The 19,306-nt window shown below is 41.6% G+C and overlaps 1 protein-coding gene across 5 annotated transcripts in view; it reads left to right on the forward strand.

The window, feature by feature from the left end:
- GLIS3 (GLIS family zinc finger 3) overlaps positions 1-19,306 on the forward strand; it is a 548,502-nt gene that overhangs the window by 53,300 nt on the left and 475,896 nt on the right. For 3 of the 5 annotated variants that reach the window (XM_055350627.2, XM_055350629.2, XM_031014823.3), the window contains exon 5: positions 16,836-17,321. In XM_055350627.2, coding sequence (XP_055206602.2) covers positions 16,934-17,321 — 388 coding nt within the window. In that variant the 5' untranslated portion in view covers positions 16,836-16,933. Of the gene's footprint in view, positions 1-3,368; positions 3,952-16,835; positions 17,322-19,306 lie in introns of those variants that run through there. The other 2 variants (XM_055350626.2, XM_031014825.3) reach the window with 2 other exon arrangements.

Consider the following 19,306-nt stretch of genomic DNA (forward strand, 5'->3'; position numbering starts at 1 on the left):
TTCCCCCCTTAAAGTTGGCAAACACTAACTTTTTCCACTGCATTTCTACGTAACTGGACTGTTGCCAGCTCGTGTGTGTGTGTGTGTGTGTGTGTGTGTGTGTGTGTGTGTGTGTGTGTCTGTGTTTTAATAGCTAGGCATACTATCACTGGTGCTATTAGCTCAACTTATCTGCATTTTGGGGTTCAAATTTGTTTCTTTTCACGGATACTTTGTGGGAGTAGGAATCTGATCATAGTTCTTTGCAAGTTTGTAAGTGGTTTACTGTCAGAGCACTCAGATTGACTCAAATAGCAGTTCTGAAGTTTTGCTGTTAGGATGTTCCTTCGGGAGAGTTTCATTGCTGTGAGACAGTGGATGTTCCTATTTTGTACTCTAGCTTTGAGTGAGCTGCTTGCTATGCAGGACTTCTGTGCCCCTTTTGATGCTGATTCCTATACTTGAAATGGTCTCCTTTGCTTATCACTTCTCTACTCATTCTTTGAAGTCCAGCTCAAACAGCCAAGCTACTCCATGTCACATTGCAGGAAATTATTCCTGCCTCCTCCACACTCCCTACAAACTTCATTGTGCTCATCTAACACTGACCACAAGATGCTTTGCACTTTATACAACTGCAATATGTTTTATACACATTCAAAGAGCGTGCACAATTATTCTGTAGTACAGTAATGTTGATTGAACTTGGGGCTTCTAAACTGGCATACCTGGCTCTGTCTCTGACTCTCTTTAACTGTTTACTGAGCTTCAACTTCTTTGCTTCTAAATAGGAGATTATTCATAGCCACCTCATACATTTGATTTGAGAATTAGATGAGGTAAAAGAGTCCCCATTTCTTGAGGGTTTGCTATAACTAAGACACTGGGCAAAAAGTTTTCTGTAATATCCTCCCATATACAATGCCTACAAGTGTTAATTCCTTTAGTCCCAATACTTGGACAGAGTGTGTACTCACTGAATATTTCTCTAATGAATGAGAACTGGACTGGAGCTGGCAGCAGGGGCCTGTCTGCTGAGTCAGCTGCCCTGAGTCAGCGGTTGAGGCACATACAACACTGGTCTCTAGAGAGGGAAGATACTGACTGGGCTGCAGTTCCCACCTATCTGGCTGAAGGGCTGCCAGAGTATGATTCCTAAGCATGATGGAGAGCTCATGGGTAAGGGAGAGTATCATTTTGGAACTACATGATTTCCTTTCTCACTGTCTCTCATTACCACCCTCCCTCACCCCTGCTGACCAATTCAGCCCAGAAGAGGTACAGATCTCATTCTGAGTCACTCCAGGGTTGTACTGGTACAAGAACAACTGCATTTTTACTATAACCCATGGAATATAAGAACATTGCAGATCTACATTCTTGGCCAGAAAAAAAAAAAAGAAAAAAATTCAACCAAAGCACTATACCTCTTCAGTGGTAAATATTTTAGGAATGTTAGAGGTTCATGAAAATCACACCTAAATAAAATGACATTCCCACTCTTGGGCTTTTATAAATGAAGAGATTTTGGGGATCTCCAGGTTGATGACTCCTAACTTTCCCAATGTTTTTTTCCATGAGCCATTGATTAAAGTTGGGTGTAGCACTATATTTTTTTCTCTTCCAGCTAAGCTGTTCCCATCATTTGGGAAGTTTTAGAAGCTTCTGCAAGCCCCTAGGATGCCATTCTATGCATCAAAACCATTGTATTTAAAATGATATTTGAGGGACATTGGAAAGGTTTTTTGCAGTCTCCACCCAGGCTTGTCTTGCTCCTGGGAAGCAGTTGTACAGCACAAGAATCTGATGAACAGAAGTTCCCATGATGCATTGAAGGGTTAGTGTTCCCATCTTGCTCTGTTCCTTAAGGCTGGAGTTAATGAGGAAGAGTTTTTATGTGAATGTCAGGCATGTTGCAATAACTAGCCACAATGGAATAGTCATGGCAATTTCCACCACTTGGTTTCTTTGTTTTTGTGATGTTGCTGCATGCTTCATTTTATGAGTATTTTCTTTTCTTACGTGTGGTTGAGCCCATCTATTGCCATCTTGGGCTTGAATACTTGTATTTAAAAGAGATGAACAGAGAGAAACTGGAAAATTGACAGAATGACATATCCTGACCTCTTACTATTTTTCATCCCCTACTTCTGCTGACAAATATTCTGATGAGTTTGTGTCCCAAGGTGAAGGAAAAGAAAAGAAAAAGTACTGTGGAAACCAGGCTTCTTTTGGTTATGTTAATATCATGGATACAGACCAAGCCTAGTAATATTCCCACTGAAATTAGATAAATGAAAACTGCCAATAGTCTTTTAGTTTTGGCTTTCTGGGGTAAGTCATTTGTGTCCTTGAGGACTTCTATCTTGATCAAAGCATCTACTACCTGATTCCTAATTTATATTGGAGTGGGAACAGGAGAATAGAATATAAGGACTTGTGAAATTCTAAGTGTCTGGTGGCATCCTCACTCATTTCATTCATGATGGTGAATAATACTGTCAACTGCAGAAAGGCCTACCTGGAGGATATTGTGTGCATTACATACCTAGATTCCCAAGATGGAAGTCCTTGCATCTGTGGCAATACATGTGATGAACTACTAGAAGCAGACTTTCTTGTAACAACCTTTTGAGGGCTCTGGTCAACACAAGCAGAAGCGGTGGCGAGTCAGAGCTTAGGTGGGGTATGAGGCTGAGGATGTTGAATTCATAAGGATAAAGTGCCACTTTATACACGTAACATACGCAGGGAATATACCTCCATTCTTAACAGCCTGTGTTCAGAATTTTATACCCTTGTAACACTTCCATCACCTTCCTCTCTTCCCTGCCTATACTTGGAAAAGATGCCAAAGCCTTCCTTAGTGCTTCACCTATCCAGTTTCGAAGTTGTCATGTGCATTCGATCCGATATTTCAAAGCAACCCTTTTGCCATTTTTCACTGTGTTATTCTCTCCGTGTTACTACTGGATTTTTTTTTTGTTGTTTGTTTATTTTTTTATGACCTGACATCAAATCCTGTCTAAACACTAACACTTTTTCATGTTAAAATAAAAGTCAGTTTAACAAATAAGGCCAGGAAGAAGGCGAAGTGTCTCCCTGCTGTTACCCTGTTCTGGAGTTCCTCGACTTCTGGCGCTCGGGGAGTGTGTGTGTGTGTGTGTGTGTGTGTGTGTTTGTGAATGCGTCAAGAGGGAGACACGAGCTCGGCCTTCGAATTGGCCAGCCTAGTGACCCGCGAGCCCGCCCCCACTCTTCCCCCTCCCCCTCCGGCGCTCACACTCAGGAAGCAGCTGGCTACAGGCCGGCCCTCGCGGCCGCACACACATCCACACTCCTCGCCGGGCTGCCTTCCTCCCTCCCTCTTCCCCCTTCCCCTCTCCTTGCAGCCGCGTCCACACTGCGCCGCCCGGGCAGCCCAGAGCGCGGCGCGCACGGGCACCGGCGGCGAGTGCCGCGGCCACTGCCCCTCCCGGGACCCCCTGTACGCCGTCCGCGGCCGTCCAGGGTCACACCGGCGACGGAACCCGCCGGCAGCAATTAGCCAGCATCCCGGGGCGGCCCCCAGAAGCATTCCCCGGCCCAGGACGAGGATGAACAGGACAGGCGAGGCACAAAGTCGCAACTCAACTTTTTAGAAACATTATTTGTGTGTGTATGTGTGTAGCAGGGGAGAATGAGCTGATGCCGAGGGTCCAGCCACCCCGCCTCTGCCTCCTCCTCCCCCTGCCGCCGCTGCCCTCGCAGACGCGCGCGCACACACGGCACTTGGGCCGGGTTTCCGCGCTCCGTCCCCCCATTTGGATGGGGGTTTTCATTTCCGAAGGAGGCACAGCCCGCGGAGCGCTCTGAAGGGCTGGAGCCCCAAGTTACTCCTCGCCAGCGCTGGCCGCCCGCTGTCACTCGCGCTGGCTGGCCGGGGGAAGGGACCCGCACACCGGGCTTTGTTGTGGAAATCCTGGTTACCTGGTAAGTGGATGCCATAGGAACTTTGCTCGCAGGCAGGCGAGAGACGAGGAGAAACCAGGCGCTTGAGAGTGTGGGGGAGTTAAAGCTCAGAGACGCAAACTAGGGATTACAAATAGTTTTCTACGCTGAGCCGGTGGCGTTCGCGCGGGTTTAAGGATACGCGCACCTCAACTCCCAGAGCCACAGGTCACTGAGAGACCTGCGCTTACTGAGACTGATAGCAACAATTAGGGTTCAAACCATGTTTCTGTCAGTGGCCTAAGAGCGCCCAGTGTAGAAGACGGATCAACAGGGCTTTAAAGTTTCGCTAATTGGGAACAGTTTTTGTTTTTTCATTTCAAGTAGAGGGGGCAGAGGGGTACACAATCAGGGCAAGTTACAGGACGCACGGGCATGGGGCGCACCACTCTGGAGTCCCCACTGAAGGGAAACTTTGGCGAAGTGGGAATTGATGGGGTGACGTGAGGTCTCGCGCACACGCGGGGCTGTAGTTGTCTTTTCAAGTTCCACGTGTTTGTGGAGTTTCACGAAGGCTGTTTTCCACGCCTGTGTCTCATCCAAGCCGGTGTCCCCACGATTGCGGGAGGTGGTCGGGTTGAGGGTACCTACACTCCTCGCGGGTACCGGCCCGGCGACCCGCAGCCGCTAGGTCTGTAACTATAACCTCCCACGCCGCCAGTACGCAGACACAGCCAGACACGAACCCTCCCCGCCGGGTTCGTCACCTCGCGTTTACATTTTTATGGGGCCCGACAAAATGTCAGCACTGTTTGGAAAATGTCTCAGTCTCGGAGACTTTGTCCTGCGCCCGGCTCCAATCCCTATAAATGACCCTGTGTGTATTTTGAAGTCGGCCTGGGTCGCTCTCTGGAAAGCGTGAGTGAGCTGCCGGCTCTCTCCTAGACACACACCTTGCCCCGAGCGACAGTTCCAAGTTACTCACTGGAGCTGACAAGTCACCTCGGGGACAAGGAAGTCACCCAAGTGTCTGGAAATCTTGGCCCTGGCTGATTTGTCATCCTATGGATGATTCAATTAGGTACCTGGCGGGAGAAACTTTGGGGAAGGGTTTCTGGCTCCGCGTTCGCGCCCTCAGACTTGTTGGAGGTGTTTGGGAGGCGAGAAGCGAAAGGAAACCACAGGGTGAGGACACTGGCTCGGCGGGGACCGGGGGGCCAGCGTGGGGGGACTGCGAGCCCGGCCGTGGCTCCCCCGGGCTACAGGCTCCGGCCAGGCCGGGCAGCGTGCGCAGGTCCCCGCCGCCCGGGCTTCCCAGCCGCAGCACCCTTTCGGCCCCCGACTTACTCAGGAGCGAGTTGCACAACAGGAAGCCGGCACTAGTTTGTTTTGTTGTGCTGCGTTCGCTCGCTCGCGCACGGGGCCGAGGGTTAGGGGCGGAGGCGGCGGGGGAGTGACAGGGTCGCAGCCGCGCGTACCCCGCCGGGCGCTGTCGCCTCCGCCTCTGGACCCGCCCCTAGCTCCGCGCCAAGAAATCTCCGACCCCGGCAGCGAAGCTAGTCCTATAGAGAACCGATAAGGGCTGCCCTCCTCCTGCCTTGTCCTACGCGCCTCTCCCCCGCTCCCGGCACCTCTCCCGACTTCTCCAGCCCTCCTCTTGGCAGGAGTGGTCTCGAGAACTGAGACCACTGCTCTGTGTGCCTCCTTGAGCCCCACGCTAGGCTGCCCTGGTATCAGCTTGGCCCTCATCTCTGGAGCATGTAAACCTGGGGAAGGGGTAGGGAGGTACTTCCGGAATCACAGGGAGTAGGGTCCGTAGAGACAGGACTCGTGGAGTCGCGGCCCCGTTTCACAAAGAGGGTTGCTCTTGCACCCTCTCCCCAAGCCGGCAGAACCGACTTCCTCCAAGACTTCAGCATCTCCCGAGAGTTGGGGCCCCAGGGCCCTGGAGTTTGTGAGAAGAGGGAAGTTCTGCAGCTCCCCCCAGTGGACCAGTTCCCTTTAGTATGGGACCGGGAATCTCAAGGACAGACTAGTAAAGCTAGAGTGGACCTTGGCTTCACCTACTAATGAGGAAACCGAGCCCCAGAGACGTTAGAGGTTTTGCCCAAGGCCTCACAGCCAGTTGTTGCAGACCCTTAAAGTTCTCAGTTCCCAGTTAAGAGAGCATTTCTTGGCTCGAAGATGAACTCAAGACAAATGCAAAGTCTGGTTCTGTCCCCTCTGAAAGCTTTGATGAGTCATGATTTCTACCTTGGGAGTAAGCCAGACTTCTGTTTCACCCTCTGTCTTGTTCCTCACTGGACCTCCCTTTTTAGACTAAACTTTTTTTTTTTTTGGTACAAAATCGATTTGTGTTGGTTTAAACCTTCCTATTTCTTCTCTTTTATCTCCTCCTAGTTTGTTTCCGCTGGTTCTGTGTAAAGCAGGTGCAACCTGTAAAGGTTTGCAGAAAAAGAATCCGCCACGATGAAGGTCGTTCTGAGAAAGTTTGAAGCAATTTAGACAGGAGAGTGTTAGATTATATGCATTTTTTTTTTTTTGCAATTGAGAACAAGCTGAAGTGTAACGATCATCTATAACCGTACTGCGGTTTTCATTTATTGTCACTAGTCATCTGCGCAGCCAGACTAGCTCTGATGCTACCTTTGAAAGGAAGTGTAGGGGACATTTTTCTTTCGCTATTTTCAAAACACCTTTCCTTATTGGTAGTGTGTAATTGCTTTCTTTTCTTGCCCAGAAGACTCAGTAATCCTTGAGTATGAGTAGATCAATTTAACTGCTGCTATTAACTTCTCCCCTTGGTTCACCTTAGGCCAGTTTGGGGACAGCATCGTTGATCCCCTGATTCCACTGAAGTTCCTTAGTAGGCAGGTTATCAGAGGTTGAATACCTAGGGTTTGTTGGTTTGCTTGGAAGAAGTGATCATCACTTCAAATAAGAAAGGCAATCTTTATTGGGGTGGTGGATGAACTCCAAGGTCCACCTAGTGGGTGAAATTCCTACTGAGCTAAAATAGGCTGGGTAGGAGAGGTTAAATAATACCCAGATAACGTTTTGTATTAGCCCTGCCTTCATTTATGCAGGAGAAAGTGGTCCTTCTGCCATTCCAGAACAGAGCTCAGTGTTCTCGGTCTTTTTTTTTTTTTTTCCCCTCTGACTGTTCTTTCCTGCTAGTAAATTAAGCCTGAGGACATTCATTCTTTCCACTGTTGTCTCTCTCATATTATAATTATTGATCTTTGGAATTGGAGTGTTAATTTACTCTTCTCCCAGATTATAGAATATATACTTCTTGAAGGAGATAACTCAAAGTGGCGTCACATGCACATTTCTCATCTCTGGAGAAGTCATTTTCTGTGTTTCTGTGATTATTTTCTGTAGAGGGCATTATATTGTAAATAAGGTGGAAATACAGGACTTAACTGTTTTACTTTTCCCTAAGTTTGGTTGGTTCATAGACTATCAGGACTGGGGGAAAAAGGCACATAGGAAATCTGTGTGATAAAAAAAAACTTGTTGCCATTCTCATTCAAGGAAGATGACACATAACAAAACCTTTGAAATGACATTGATACATAGTTTGATTAAAAGATGTCCAAGTCCCCAGTTTTTGTAGTTTCCCACTTACTTTAGGCAGAGTTGACACAAAAGCCACATTTTCTATTGAGATGAAATATCCGTATGGAAAAGCACACTTATCTTGAGCTCGATGCATTTTTTTGCAAGTGGAACACACCCACATAACTAGTCTCCAGATCAAGAAACAGAGCATTATCAACACACCAGAAACATCTCTCACACTCCATTCTAGTTACCACCTCTGCCTAAGGTAACCATTGCCCTGGTTTCTAGCAGATATATTAGTTTTGTCTGGTTTTTTAAAAAAAATCTTATGTAAATGGAATAATTCAATATGCACTCTTGGGTCTGGCTTCTTTCGCTCAGCACAACAACCTTTTATTAGGCCAAATAATTTGGACTCCCCCTTTAAAGATGATGGAAACAGTCTGGCTTGCAGAAATTAGTGAGGCATTACTTAATATGATAGAATTAAGGAAAAACACTAACCAAACTGAAGCCATATTTATATTCTGATGACAGTCTGGTTAGGGAGACCAAACAGACACAAGTGAAATGTCTAATGTGACACCAGTGTAGGTGAGCAGGAAAATTCAGAGGCGTTCCTTCCACTAAGGCAACCCAGAGTGTATTTCACCGTCCTTTCGTGAGGGCCAGCAACCCCCATAATAAAAAAAAGTGAGTGCCTGGTTTCAGTATTGAACTGTTCATTTGCAACTTTTAGCTGGGATTTTTCATTGTTCACCAGTAGGCCAAGATAAAGGCAAGAATAACATGCCTACCCAGAAGAGTGGAATAGAATTTCTGTGCCACTTTTTCCTAGTAGAGAAAGGAAAAGACTAGGAAGCATGCAGCTGTAATTAAACTGGTTCCATAAGCCATGGGATTCATGATTATGGTCACACCTCACTTATATTGTATTTATTCAGGCAATAAATTATAGATGTGGGTTATAATTGTATATTTCACTTACACCATGTTTTTCAGTATGAGCAGTACAGAATGAACAATATAAATAGAATAAATGTATGTTAATATATAGATGTAGCATAAATATATGATAAATGTACTGTGAAAAATATATATAGGTGTAAAACAATCTGTGTACATGTAAGGGCTGGGGAAAGTTCAAAGATAAATTAGCTATGACCCCAAAACTTAATAAAATTAGAATTTAGGTAGGAAAATGAAACACAGGCAAATAACTATAATGCAGTGTAGAAAGTTATGAATGTTGAAAGAGAGGTGTGTAGAGTAAAATAACATTTATTGGGTCGTTTTGTGTGCTGAACAGTGTGCTAAGCATGTGATGTGGATTCTCATTTATTATTCTGTAATTTTTTTTTTGAGACATAATTTCGCTCTTGATGCCCAGGCTGGAAAGCAATGGTGTGATATTGGCTTACTGCAACCTCCCCCTCCTGGGTTCAAGTGATTCTCCTGCCTCAGCCTCCTAAGTAGTTGGGATTACAGGCATGTGCCACCATGCCTGGCTAATTTTGTATTTTTAGTAGAGATGAGGGTTTCACCATGTTGGTCAGACTGGTCTCGAACTCCTGACCTCAGGTGATCCACCCACCTTGGCCTCCCAAAGTACTGGGATTACAGGCGTGAACCACCGCACCTGGCCCGTTATTCTGTAATACTATGAACTATGCACAGTAGCATCATTATCCCCATTTTACAGGTCAGATTTGTAGAGACTAAAAAAGGATCAAGGAGGGCCTAAAGTGGGTATTTGGGGTGGGCTTAGAGGATAAGTAGGATCTGGATTTGGGGGTAAAGAGAACAAAATAAAGGAGGAGGGAAAAGACCATCGAGCTGGACTCTAAGGCGGTTTGTAGAATTAACAGAAACAAAGATCCAATCATGTTCCACTTTGGGAAGACAAGGAATTTGTAAAACTTGAATTATGAGGTTCTCAGTAGCTGAGGGCAGACTTGAGTCAAGGAAAGCTGGTGGGGCCACCCTTGTCTGACATGATCTCTTCAAAGCCAGGAACAAGAATGACTGCACATTCCTTCAGGAGCAGCAAGACTTGCTGAACTGCAGATGGGCAGATAGCGTCACAATGCAAGATCAGATCCTGTCCTATGCTCCATGATAAAGAGATCAGACTTTCTGAATACCAGTGATTTCTAAAGTTCTAAGCCAGCTCCATCAAATTTCTTTTGTAGGCCTGCTGAATATTGTACACAGAAAACCAACCAGATGCCAGGGCTAGTTATGAAGTTTTGTTATTCTTGTGTGTGAAGAAATGGATTAATGTTTTCCCAACCTTTTCAGCATGACCGATAGATTCCACTTCTGTCTGTAACTTGGCTGAGTCATTCACAGAGGTTTTCAAAAAATCTTTTTAATAAATATGTTGTCATGTTGGTTAAGGGCCTAGTCATTGTTGTGGACGTTCATACTTCCGCAGTGATGTCAGTGAACATAATTTAACTTCTGTAAAACTGCTGTCTACCAACAGCCAGAAATAGTTACATCGGTCACTTTTAAGCAATAACTGTGCTGAAGGAAAAATATCACTCAGTTACATGTGTGATGGGGACACAATAAGATGCCTGAATATTTGGTTTGAGTGATAAATTTTATTTCTAGAATCTTCCATAGGTAGATGTTTGTTACCCTTTTTGAAGGATTGTGATTTTGTAGCCTTGCAAATACTTAGTCATGTGGACTGAGTATTTAGTTATACAGACTAAAGGATAATGAATGCTCTTTTCATTTGCCACATTTTATTCCTTATGTACCCTCTTGTGTGAGGATGGGCTTGTTTTTTGTTTGTTTGTTTGTTTTTCTTGAAAGAAACATCTCCAGCCAGTTATTTTACTTCTATACTTCTGAAGAAGAAGCCTTTGTGTCTCAAACCCTGGCCATGTGCTATTCAGTCTTTGCAATTCAGGTAATTAATTCAGCAGTGACATCATCAGGAATGTGTTCATTTTTCCATTTCAAATTCCTCTTTTCAGAATCTGATGGCTAACTCATATTAAGAACACATTTTGAAAGACTCAGTTCTCAAAGACATTGTGTGTTAATTTAAACTTTACCCACTTTAGCAGTGTAAGAGGGGAGTTTTATTCCAGGGAAGTTACCTATCCCCTGCAATGAAAAAGATCCAAAATTTTTGGTAATTTTGATCCTGATTCTGTCAGTTGGTTGATCAGTTATTACTTGTTGAGCACAACTGATCAATTGATACTTACTGCACAGTGAAAGATAGCAGTGGTAGGAATGAAGCTTTGTATCATTGAATCCTTACGTTTTATAAAGCCAAAAATGTCAAACCCTTAGATCTTTTCTGTTCTTCATTCTAGCTATATTTTGTTATTTATTTTACTTTGACTCTTCAACTCTGTACCTGCAGCTGTTCTTGGTAAGTACTTGGGTAGACAAATAGTCCAAGTGCTTTTTGACGGTGACTTTTATACTGTTGGCTGTGACTCACCCTACAATATATTTTTTGTCTTACCCAGAAGATGTATATGCATACAAATGGGCAGATAGGTATACCCACAAATAAGTGAAGTAAAACAAATACTTCACCATTAATACATTTGATGCACTCCAATAGCTTCTATTTTATTCTAGTAGTCCTATTTCATTAAATAATGCTTTCTCCGTTGAATAATTAATTTCATGGACCACCAATGAATTGCAATCCAGTTTGAAAAACACTACTTTAAAATGAATACTTCATTGAATGTAGATGTAGGAACTTACAGCCTATGGGCCCAAGGCATGGTACTTTCTGAACTTATTTATGTTTTTCTTAAAAATCTTTTTGGTTCCAAGTTCATTTTCATTTTGTGTGATTTCTTATAACTGACCAAGAAAACCCCTAATTTTCCTCTTCTCCCTTGCCATTTTTGGTAGGACCATGGCTCTCTAGACCTTTCTGTACTCATTGATGAGTTAATGACTGGGGCAAAGTAAATGAAACACTTCTAATAATTACTACTGAAAGTAGTGACATTTAGTAAACTAGGAGGATATGAAAGTTATATAGATGCACTGAAGAGTGCAAAGGCGATTCTAAGAGAGGTTACTGAACTTTTAATATTGCCCTCCAGCGGTATATTCCTGAAGGTCCTGAATTTCCTCCGGCAATCTGTAGCCATTATCATTGTGTGGAAGGCTCTCAATGCTGCTTCTGATTTTTAAATGAGGATTGACTAAGAGGAATAAATTCCTGAATTGGATGTGGTCATTCTTTTTTTCCTACTCCCTTCCTCTCCCTTTTCTCTCCTTTCTTTCTTCTGTGTCCTGTTCATATTTACTACCCATATTTTGAATGTCATAGCCATTAATTTAAATTTAAAGTGACATGGCCAGTCCTTTCACTCTATAAACTTAGGAAAGATTATTTTAATTTTTGAGAAAATTTTATAAAATATAAAAATGAAAAGTTAAAACATTTATATCTCTAATTAGATTGCAAAGGGTTCGAATTGACAGATAAAACAAAGTCAGAGTTTCTATTAGGTGAGGTGCCTCATGTTCATTACATTATCTTTTCTGAGTAGTCTTTGGAAGAATGGTCTTGAAGAATCTCTGCAGAGGACACTAATTTGTCTTCAATTGGTATAACTCAGAAATGAAACCTCTTTTATTTCGTCTTATTGGTGATTATATTGCTTAAGTAACATTTGTACATCTTGGTGTTCAGAATAAATATATTCATATTCTTAGAATTACCAACATTAGGCCTTGGGAGTGCCCAAGTGAATAGGTCTATACATTCTAGTTATTAGGTGTAACCTCCCTAACTTTCTGCTTCACATTTCAATAATGAGGAATTATCTCAGTTCTGTTTCTGTGTAACTTCAGTTGTAAATTCTATGAATTTGTCAGTTGTACTGAATAAAATTATGGAACCACAGAAATGATCAAACTCTACCTTGTTATGGGTTATCATATAATATAGTATCCTCCAGTTTCAATTTGGAGAAATAATGTTGTACACATCCAATATATTTCCTCTATAATATCCTCCAGTTTCACAGGCACATGTTTGCACTTTCCTCTTGTTAAAATTGCAGACAAGAATAATTTTGATTTATTGGTGACATCTAATATAGCTGTGTTTATATTGTTGCCAATAAAATGACTTACATGATTGGTTTTTGTTTATACAATCTTTTCTGAGGAGTCAGTCACCTGTGTTAGGACAAGGGACATTCTGCTTATTTAAATGAACTCCTAGGATCTAAGAACATTCAGCTCTATCTGTCCTTGATTGAATTGCGAAATGTGCTTCACACTGCAGCCGTGCATGAGAATAACTTATATTATCTATCAATAGGCTTTTCATTTCTATATTCTTCTGGCTACAAAAGCTGTAACAAGAGAAGCTCATGGGAATAGCAGGGGCCTATTGACAATCAAGGCAGCGATGTTTAAAAGGTGGCATTAATGAAATTATATAGTCATGAACCCAAAGGGAAAAAATAAAAAGGATCAATAAAAACTTTTATTGTAGATGGCTTAGACAGATATATAAGAAGTAGAGTCAGAAGCAGTTTGTCTGCTGGCCAGTATTTTGTGCCTCATTATCGGGTTTTCTATGCAGAGTAAGAAGTGCTTGTGGCATAAGAATGGAAAATGTAACAAAGGCTAAATGTAGCCTAAGGAAATGAAATGATGTATGAAAATTAATAATTAACTGGCTCATCAGATGAGTTATGACTCTAGATGAGTCTGTTAATGATATTTACTAAGAAAGGGCCTTTAGCTGTAAATAGGCATTATGGAAGTCATGTTCTTGAAATTTTCTGGAATGGATGAGTTAACATTGCTTTTCGTTTGTTTAATCTTTTAATCCATGATGAGCAGTGCCTGGAGCCTTGGGTAGAAGGTAGAGTCATGATTTTATATTTTGATTAAAGTCAGGCATTTTCAGAAAACTAGTGGAATTACTAAATGGTTTTGTGCCTTAGTTTCCTTAGGGTTAAGTAATTTCCTCTCTGACCTGATTTACAGAAGTGTGTTCAAAGAGTTTGAAAGTGGTCAAAAGAAAAGATTGATTAACTTTCATGCTGACTCATATTAGCAGAATGAACATTTTCATTGTAGGAACCAATGTAGTATAAAACTCTAAATATGCCACAATGTCAGATCCAAAATATCCTAATTTATACCTCTGGATGTTCCTTGCTTTTTCTTTTTCTTGTTTCTTTTGTTTTTGTTATTGGTAGCCTGGGGTAGAGTAGTTGGATGGAGAACAGAGGAGAAAATGCTGACTAGAATAATGTGATTGGATTTTTAACTAGAAAGGTGCTCTTCTGATGGAATCCTGTCAGTTAAGTTTTTGACAGTGATTAGTTGTGATTTTACCTTTTTGGCAAAGTGTAAATGCAATGTTGAAATTTATTGTTCATGGTTAGTATTGCCCATAGACACATTGCTGATGGGCAAGCCTTTTTCTATCAGCTCGCACTTTGATGAGGGTGGTAGAGAATGCTATTATTTTTTGCTTCCATGTCTACCGTCCAGATTTAAATGCCATAGGTATAAAATCTACATATTTATTCTTGATAATAGCAAATGGGTGTTCTTGATAGTCCTTCTTTTCTAAATTACCTGGAATTACAGAATTTCAAGAGGCCATAATGAATAGATCCAAATTCCTCAACTTTTTATGGATGAAAAACTGTAAGTCCAGAGAAGTTATAAATGATTTGTCAGAAGTATAACTTGGGTATCTTGACTTTTTGAGTGCCATTTCATTCAGACTCTATGAGGGTCTTTCTTAAAAGTTATAATAGCATTTTATCCCTTTTTTTGTTACCAAGTAGACTATAATTATATCTTCATCATATGGCCTAGCTAAAAAGTATACAAAATATTATCATATAAATAGATGAAATTTATTTTTACATTCTAATATCTAATGTTTGAGAAATCTGTTGGCATAATTAATGTGAAAACTGGAATATTAGCCATGTTTTCATGTTTAGTTTCTTTTTTGTCTTGAGGCTGGTTTTGCTCAGCTTACATGCCATTGGCCTATTGGTTTTTTCGTTATGGTATTAATCACTTTACTTTCTGGCTGTTGCTTTCTTAGTAATAAAATTTAAGTATACTTTGTTGTTGTTTTTACTTTCAACCTAAAACTATTTAAAACGGGAGTGTAGTTTATAAAAAAAAAAAAATAAAATAAATATTCATTCCAAGACAGGCAGGTGTGAATGCCTGATACTTAATTAAGTTCTCAGTGCTCTAATTATTTTTCCTTCTTGCAAACTCACCTTTTTAATGATCGTGCTAAGTACCTCCTTATGTGTTTTTATCCAGATTTTTGATGAGAATTCCTGCTCGTATATGATCTTGCTGCCAAAAAAATGACTCCTTTATTTTTAAAAACCTGGAAATGGGCACAGTCTGAAAATCTGCAGACACTTGTCACTTGGACCATGGTCTTAGTGACTCATATTTCCAGTCATGTTGAACAATTCTTTATTTTAAAAAAATTGCCATTCTTTATTTTAAAAAAATTGCCAATGTGACATATTTCTTTTGCCTTTTTTTGGCGGGGGGTGGGTTGCTGCTGAATAAGTGCTTTCTTCTGCAGGGTTCAGAGTGCTCAGAAAACACTATTTTATCAATGAGAGGAAAATAGATGGCCAGTTTTATCTGGCAAAGTACAGAGACATTAAGTGACTGTTGCTCATGATCTGCCAATGAATGGATTTACAGACTGGCTGGTGACACACAGGAGTTCTCCTACATAAATGTACCATAAAAAGCATTGGAATTTTACCAATGTAAGAATTGAGGTTATCTGGTCACTCCTGCTTCGTACTCATGGGAGAAGAGGGCAGGAGTGAGACCTGACTTAGAGGAATATGGCTGAGTGTTTTCCAGAACTAGATGGCATGATAGTATTAAATGTCACAAACTGATGGCATTCTTAGTGAAAATAGACAATTAGTAAGAATTAAGAAAACATTCTACATTTTATATTGTTAATTACTTTTGAATTTCCTCAAGATAGGCACACACAGCAAACTTTGCAGAAGGCATAGTGAGTGCTTGAGTTAAAATTAGATATTTTTGATTTTCTAAAAATGAAAAATAAACTCTTCACAAAAAGTGTTTCTCCTTGATAGCCTTTTCTCGATTATTTATGGAGTCCTTTATTTGGAAGTTGAGTTGAAAATGTTTGTTCAACACTTTGAGTGGATCATACACAAAAAGTAGGAATCATCCACTTGAGGATATCTGGTCACTCCTGCTTTGTACTCAGTCCTTATTTCCTGTGTTTGTTGAACTTTGGCTTCTTTCCATGACTGTCATCTCTGAAAGACAGATTGTGACAGTGTCTATAATACATTTGGCATAGTGGCACAACCATGGCACTTTACCACCTCATCACATACATTTTGGGGAGCTATTGGTCAAGGGAAGGAAGGGCCTTCTTTAGTGATTTACAACTCGGCATCATCACGTGGGTGGGTGATGACGTCCTGCGATCATGTCAGTGCTTCTCTTGGTTCTTGTTCTGCTTCCTTAATGTTAGGAAGCTTTATGGAACTATGGTAGATTTACTGAATGTCATGTATCATGTACATACTGGACAGGTCACTTTTAGAAGGGACATTCTCTCCTTATGCTCCCTGTAACGCGTTTTGCACAGCCCTTCTCTTTTCTAGGATTTTAGTGGAAGGTTACAGTATCGTGGTGTTGATTCTCTTCCCATCCCCATAACTCAGGATCATTATGGAACCAAGACTCTAATGCTGCCATGAATATTTGAATATATGAATATATGGATATATGAAAATTTTATGGTATTCCCAGGCCTAGGTGTTCATCTTTTTCGAATCTAGGGACTGTGAAAAGATAGCTCTTAAAATGAAAATCAGAGATGGTTTAGTGTCCCCATAGTCTCATTTAGAAGCCATGTCTGCTTTGTGGTTGTTTACTGGAACTTTGAAGCATTGGTCTCACAGCTCAGGTAGGTGGTGCTTTTGGGTTTCCCAAGACCCACTGTAGCAAAAGTGAACTAGTATGGACAGATCCTCTAGGGAACAAAATAAGTTTTGTTTTGCAAGCTGGCACCAGTAGATTGTTGTAGTTGCCGAGAGCACTGTATTGAGAAGGGCTCAGTGGCAAACAAAACAATGCAGTGATCCATAATCCATGTCCACCATGAATGCAGAAGGGGAGAGTGCCTGCCAATGAGCCATGTATTTGAGGACCCTGTTCTACATAAAAGGCCATCTTGCTAAGAGTGCTGCTTTTCTTCCTTATGAATGATACACAGGTTGAAAAACTCACTGTATCTTATTTTCATTTTTGCTTTTAAAAATGCCTGCGTTTATTTTTTTAAACAGGCTTATAACCCACACCATGGATAACTTATTGGACTTTGCCTGAAAGGAGTCATTAGTGACATTGGATATTTGACCGTCTTGGCCACAGGTTTTTCAGAATGAATGGAAGATCATGCAGCATGAGTCTCCACCGGACATCGGGAACCCCACAGGGGCCTAGGATGGTCAGTGGTCACCACATTCCTGCCATCCGAGCCCACTCCGGGACTCCTGGCCCCTCGCCCTGTGGCAGCACATCGAGTCCCACTATGGGAAGCCTTGCTAACAACCTCCATCTCAAGATGCCCTCAGGAGGAGGGATGGCTCCTCAGAACAACGTGGCTGAGAGCCGCATCCATCTGCCTGCCTTAAGCCCCAGGAGACAAATGCTCACCAATGGGAAGCCGCGATTCCAGGTCACCCAGGCTGGAGGCATGTCAGGGTCACATACTTTAAAGCCAAAGCAGCAGGAGTTTGGAAGCCCTTTTCCTCCAAATCCTGGGAAAGGTAGGATTGTCTTTCTGGAACCTTTTAAAAATGGAAACGATTTTTTTCTCCCCCATCCCATTTTCTGCCAGCAAATCCTATGGAAAAATACATGATTCAGTGTCAGGGTCAAAGTTGATGGTCTCATAATGATATATAGCTTGCTCAGTAAGGGAGTGGGTGTGTATGTGTTGGAGGGGACCACAGTGGTAAATGCTGAGTATGAGACATCTCCTGGGACTGTGAAACAGATTAACAGTAAGATAGAAAGATAAAAAATAGGGAGGCAGGCTGAGTGGTTGTGGTGGAAGGGTAAGAGCTAGGTTAGCAAGATCCTGCCCTCCGGATACATGTAGCTCTGTCCTGTTTCCCTGGGGGCTGAATTCTCCAGGCCATGGACAAGAAGACTGACTGGAACTGTCCTTATGCCGGTGCTAAAAGTATAGTGTAGAAGAAAGGTGGTGTTTGGAAGGAAAAGAATTAAAAAAAAGGGAAATTTTAATAACCAATAAAATGAGGAATCAATAAATATAAATAAGAAAAATTAAGAGCAAAGCCTGTAATTTTTATCATATAGCTAGTAGCAAGAGGGAAGCAAGCTAGAAGGGAATAATGAAAAGATGTATTTTGTGCTTGCGGAGAACTAGAAAACCTGGTCAATTTGAAGTATAGAGAGAATGTGCTTTTAATTCATTAGTGTTTGAATTACCATATATTTTAAATTAAAGAATAATTGTTGGTGAGTAGCAAGTTATTTGAGCGACACATTAGAAATTGATGTTGAATTAATGAGGTTATATTGTAGATGATGTATGTATTTAGAGAAAGAGCATGCACCCCATGTAAAATATAGCTTTGCTGTATAAAATAGCACAATTATATATTCCTTAAGGTATTTTCAGCATTCCGTCTTAAATGTTTATGTTAAAAATGCTTACACCACCAAATAGAATTACTAGCAACCTTCAGAATAGCCACTCATTCAGTTAATTAAGGTGAATAATGATTTCTATCAGTCAAGTAGCCAAAAAGTTGTTTTAGTGTCTGTGTATTTCTGTGTTTGGATAAATTGGTATAAATGGGCAGGTTTAAAAAAAATAGCACTAAACATACATGTGCCTTTTAAATTAGTAAATTTTTTGAGATGGGGTATCACTTTGTCTCCCAGGCTGGAGTACAGTGGCATGATCTTGGTCTCACTGCAGCCTCATCCTCCTGGGTTCAAGTGATCCTCTTGCTTCAGTCCCCCAAGTAGCTGGGACCACAGGTGCGTGCCACAACGCCTGGCTAATTTTTTTTTTTTTTTTTGAGACAGGATTTCGTTATGTTGCTCAGGCTGGTCTCCACCTCCTGAGTTCAAGTGATCTGCCTGCCTTGGCCTCCCAAAGTGCTAGGGTTACAGGCGTGAGCCACCGTGCCAGGCCTTAATTTATTTATTTTTCTTCTTCTTCTTTTTTTTTGGTCTAGATTAGTTTTGAGTCATTTTATTTCTTAGAGGTACTGATATTTAGCATAAGTATAGGAAAAAGTTTCCCTGGGGCTACATCCAAAATAGGTTTCTCATTGTCAGGTTGCTATGTCCATGATGTGGCAAGTTAAGTTCCCTCATGTTAAATTTAGGTGTTTAGATTTTCAGGGGCTGAGGCCCGATAAAGCCTTTTAGCTCATGCTTGACTAGTGAACTGTAGCTTGCTTTTATATGTACTTGTGTTTGCAATCCTGACTGACACTAATAATGGTGATAATATTAATAACTTGCCTTTATTGTATCATAACTCAGCATATGTCAGGCACCGTGTTAAGTGCTTTCCAATACGTAGTCTCAGTTATTCCTCAAACAGCACTGAGTTGTATGCTATGGTTATTTAACTGATAAGGGAACTAAGGTCTAGAAAGAGTAAGTAACTTCAGAGGCACCAGCCAGTAAGGAGCTTGGGAATACTAACTTTGATGGCGGTCAGCAGTGGCTGTAATTAAAGCCATGTTTTTTTAAAAAACCTCAGGTG

The sequence above is a fragment of the Gorilla gorilla genome, chromosome 13 (genome assembly GCF_029281585.2).
Source record: "Gorilla gorilla gorilla isolate KB3781 chromosome 13, NHGRI_mGorGor1-v2.1_pri, whole genome shotgun sequence".
Classification (NCBI taxonomy): domain Eukaryota; kingdom Metazoa; phylum Chordata; class Mammalia; order Primates; family Hominidae; genus Gorilla; species Gorilla gorilla.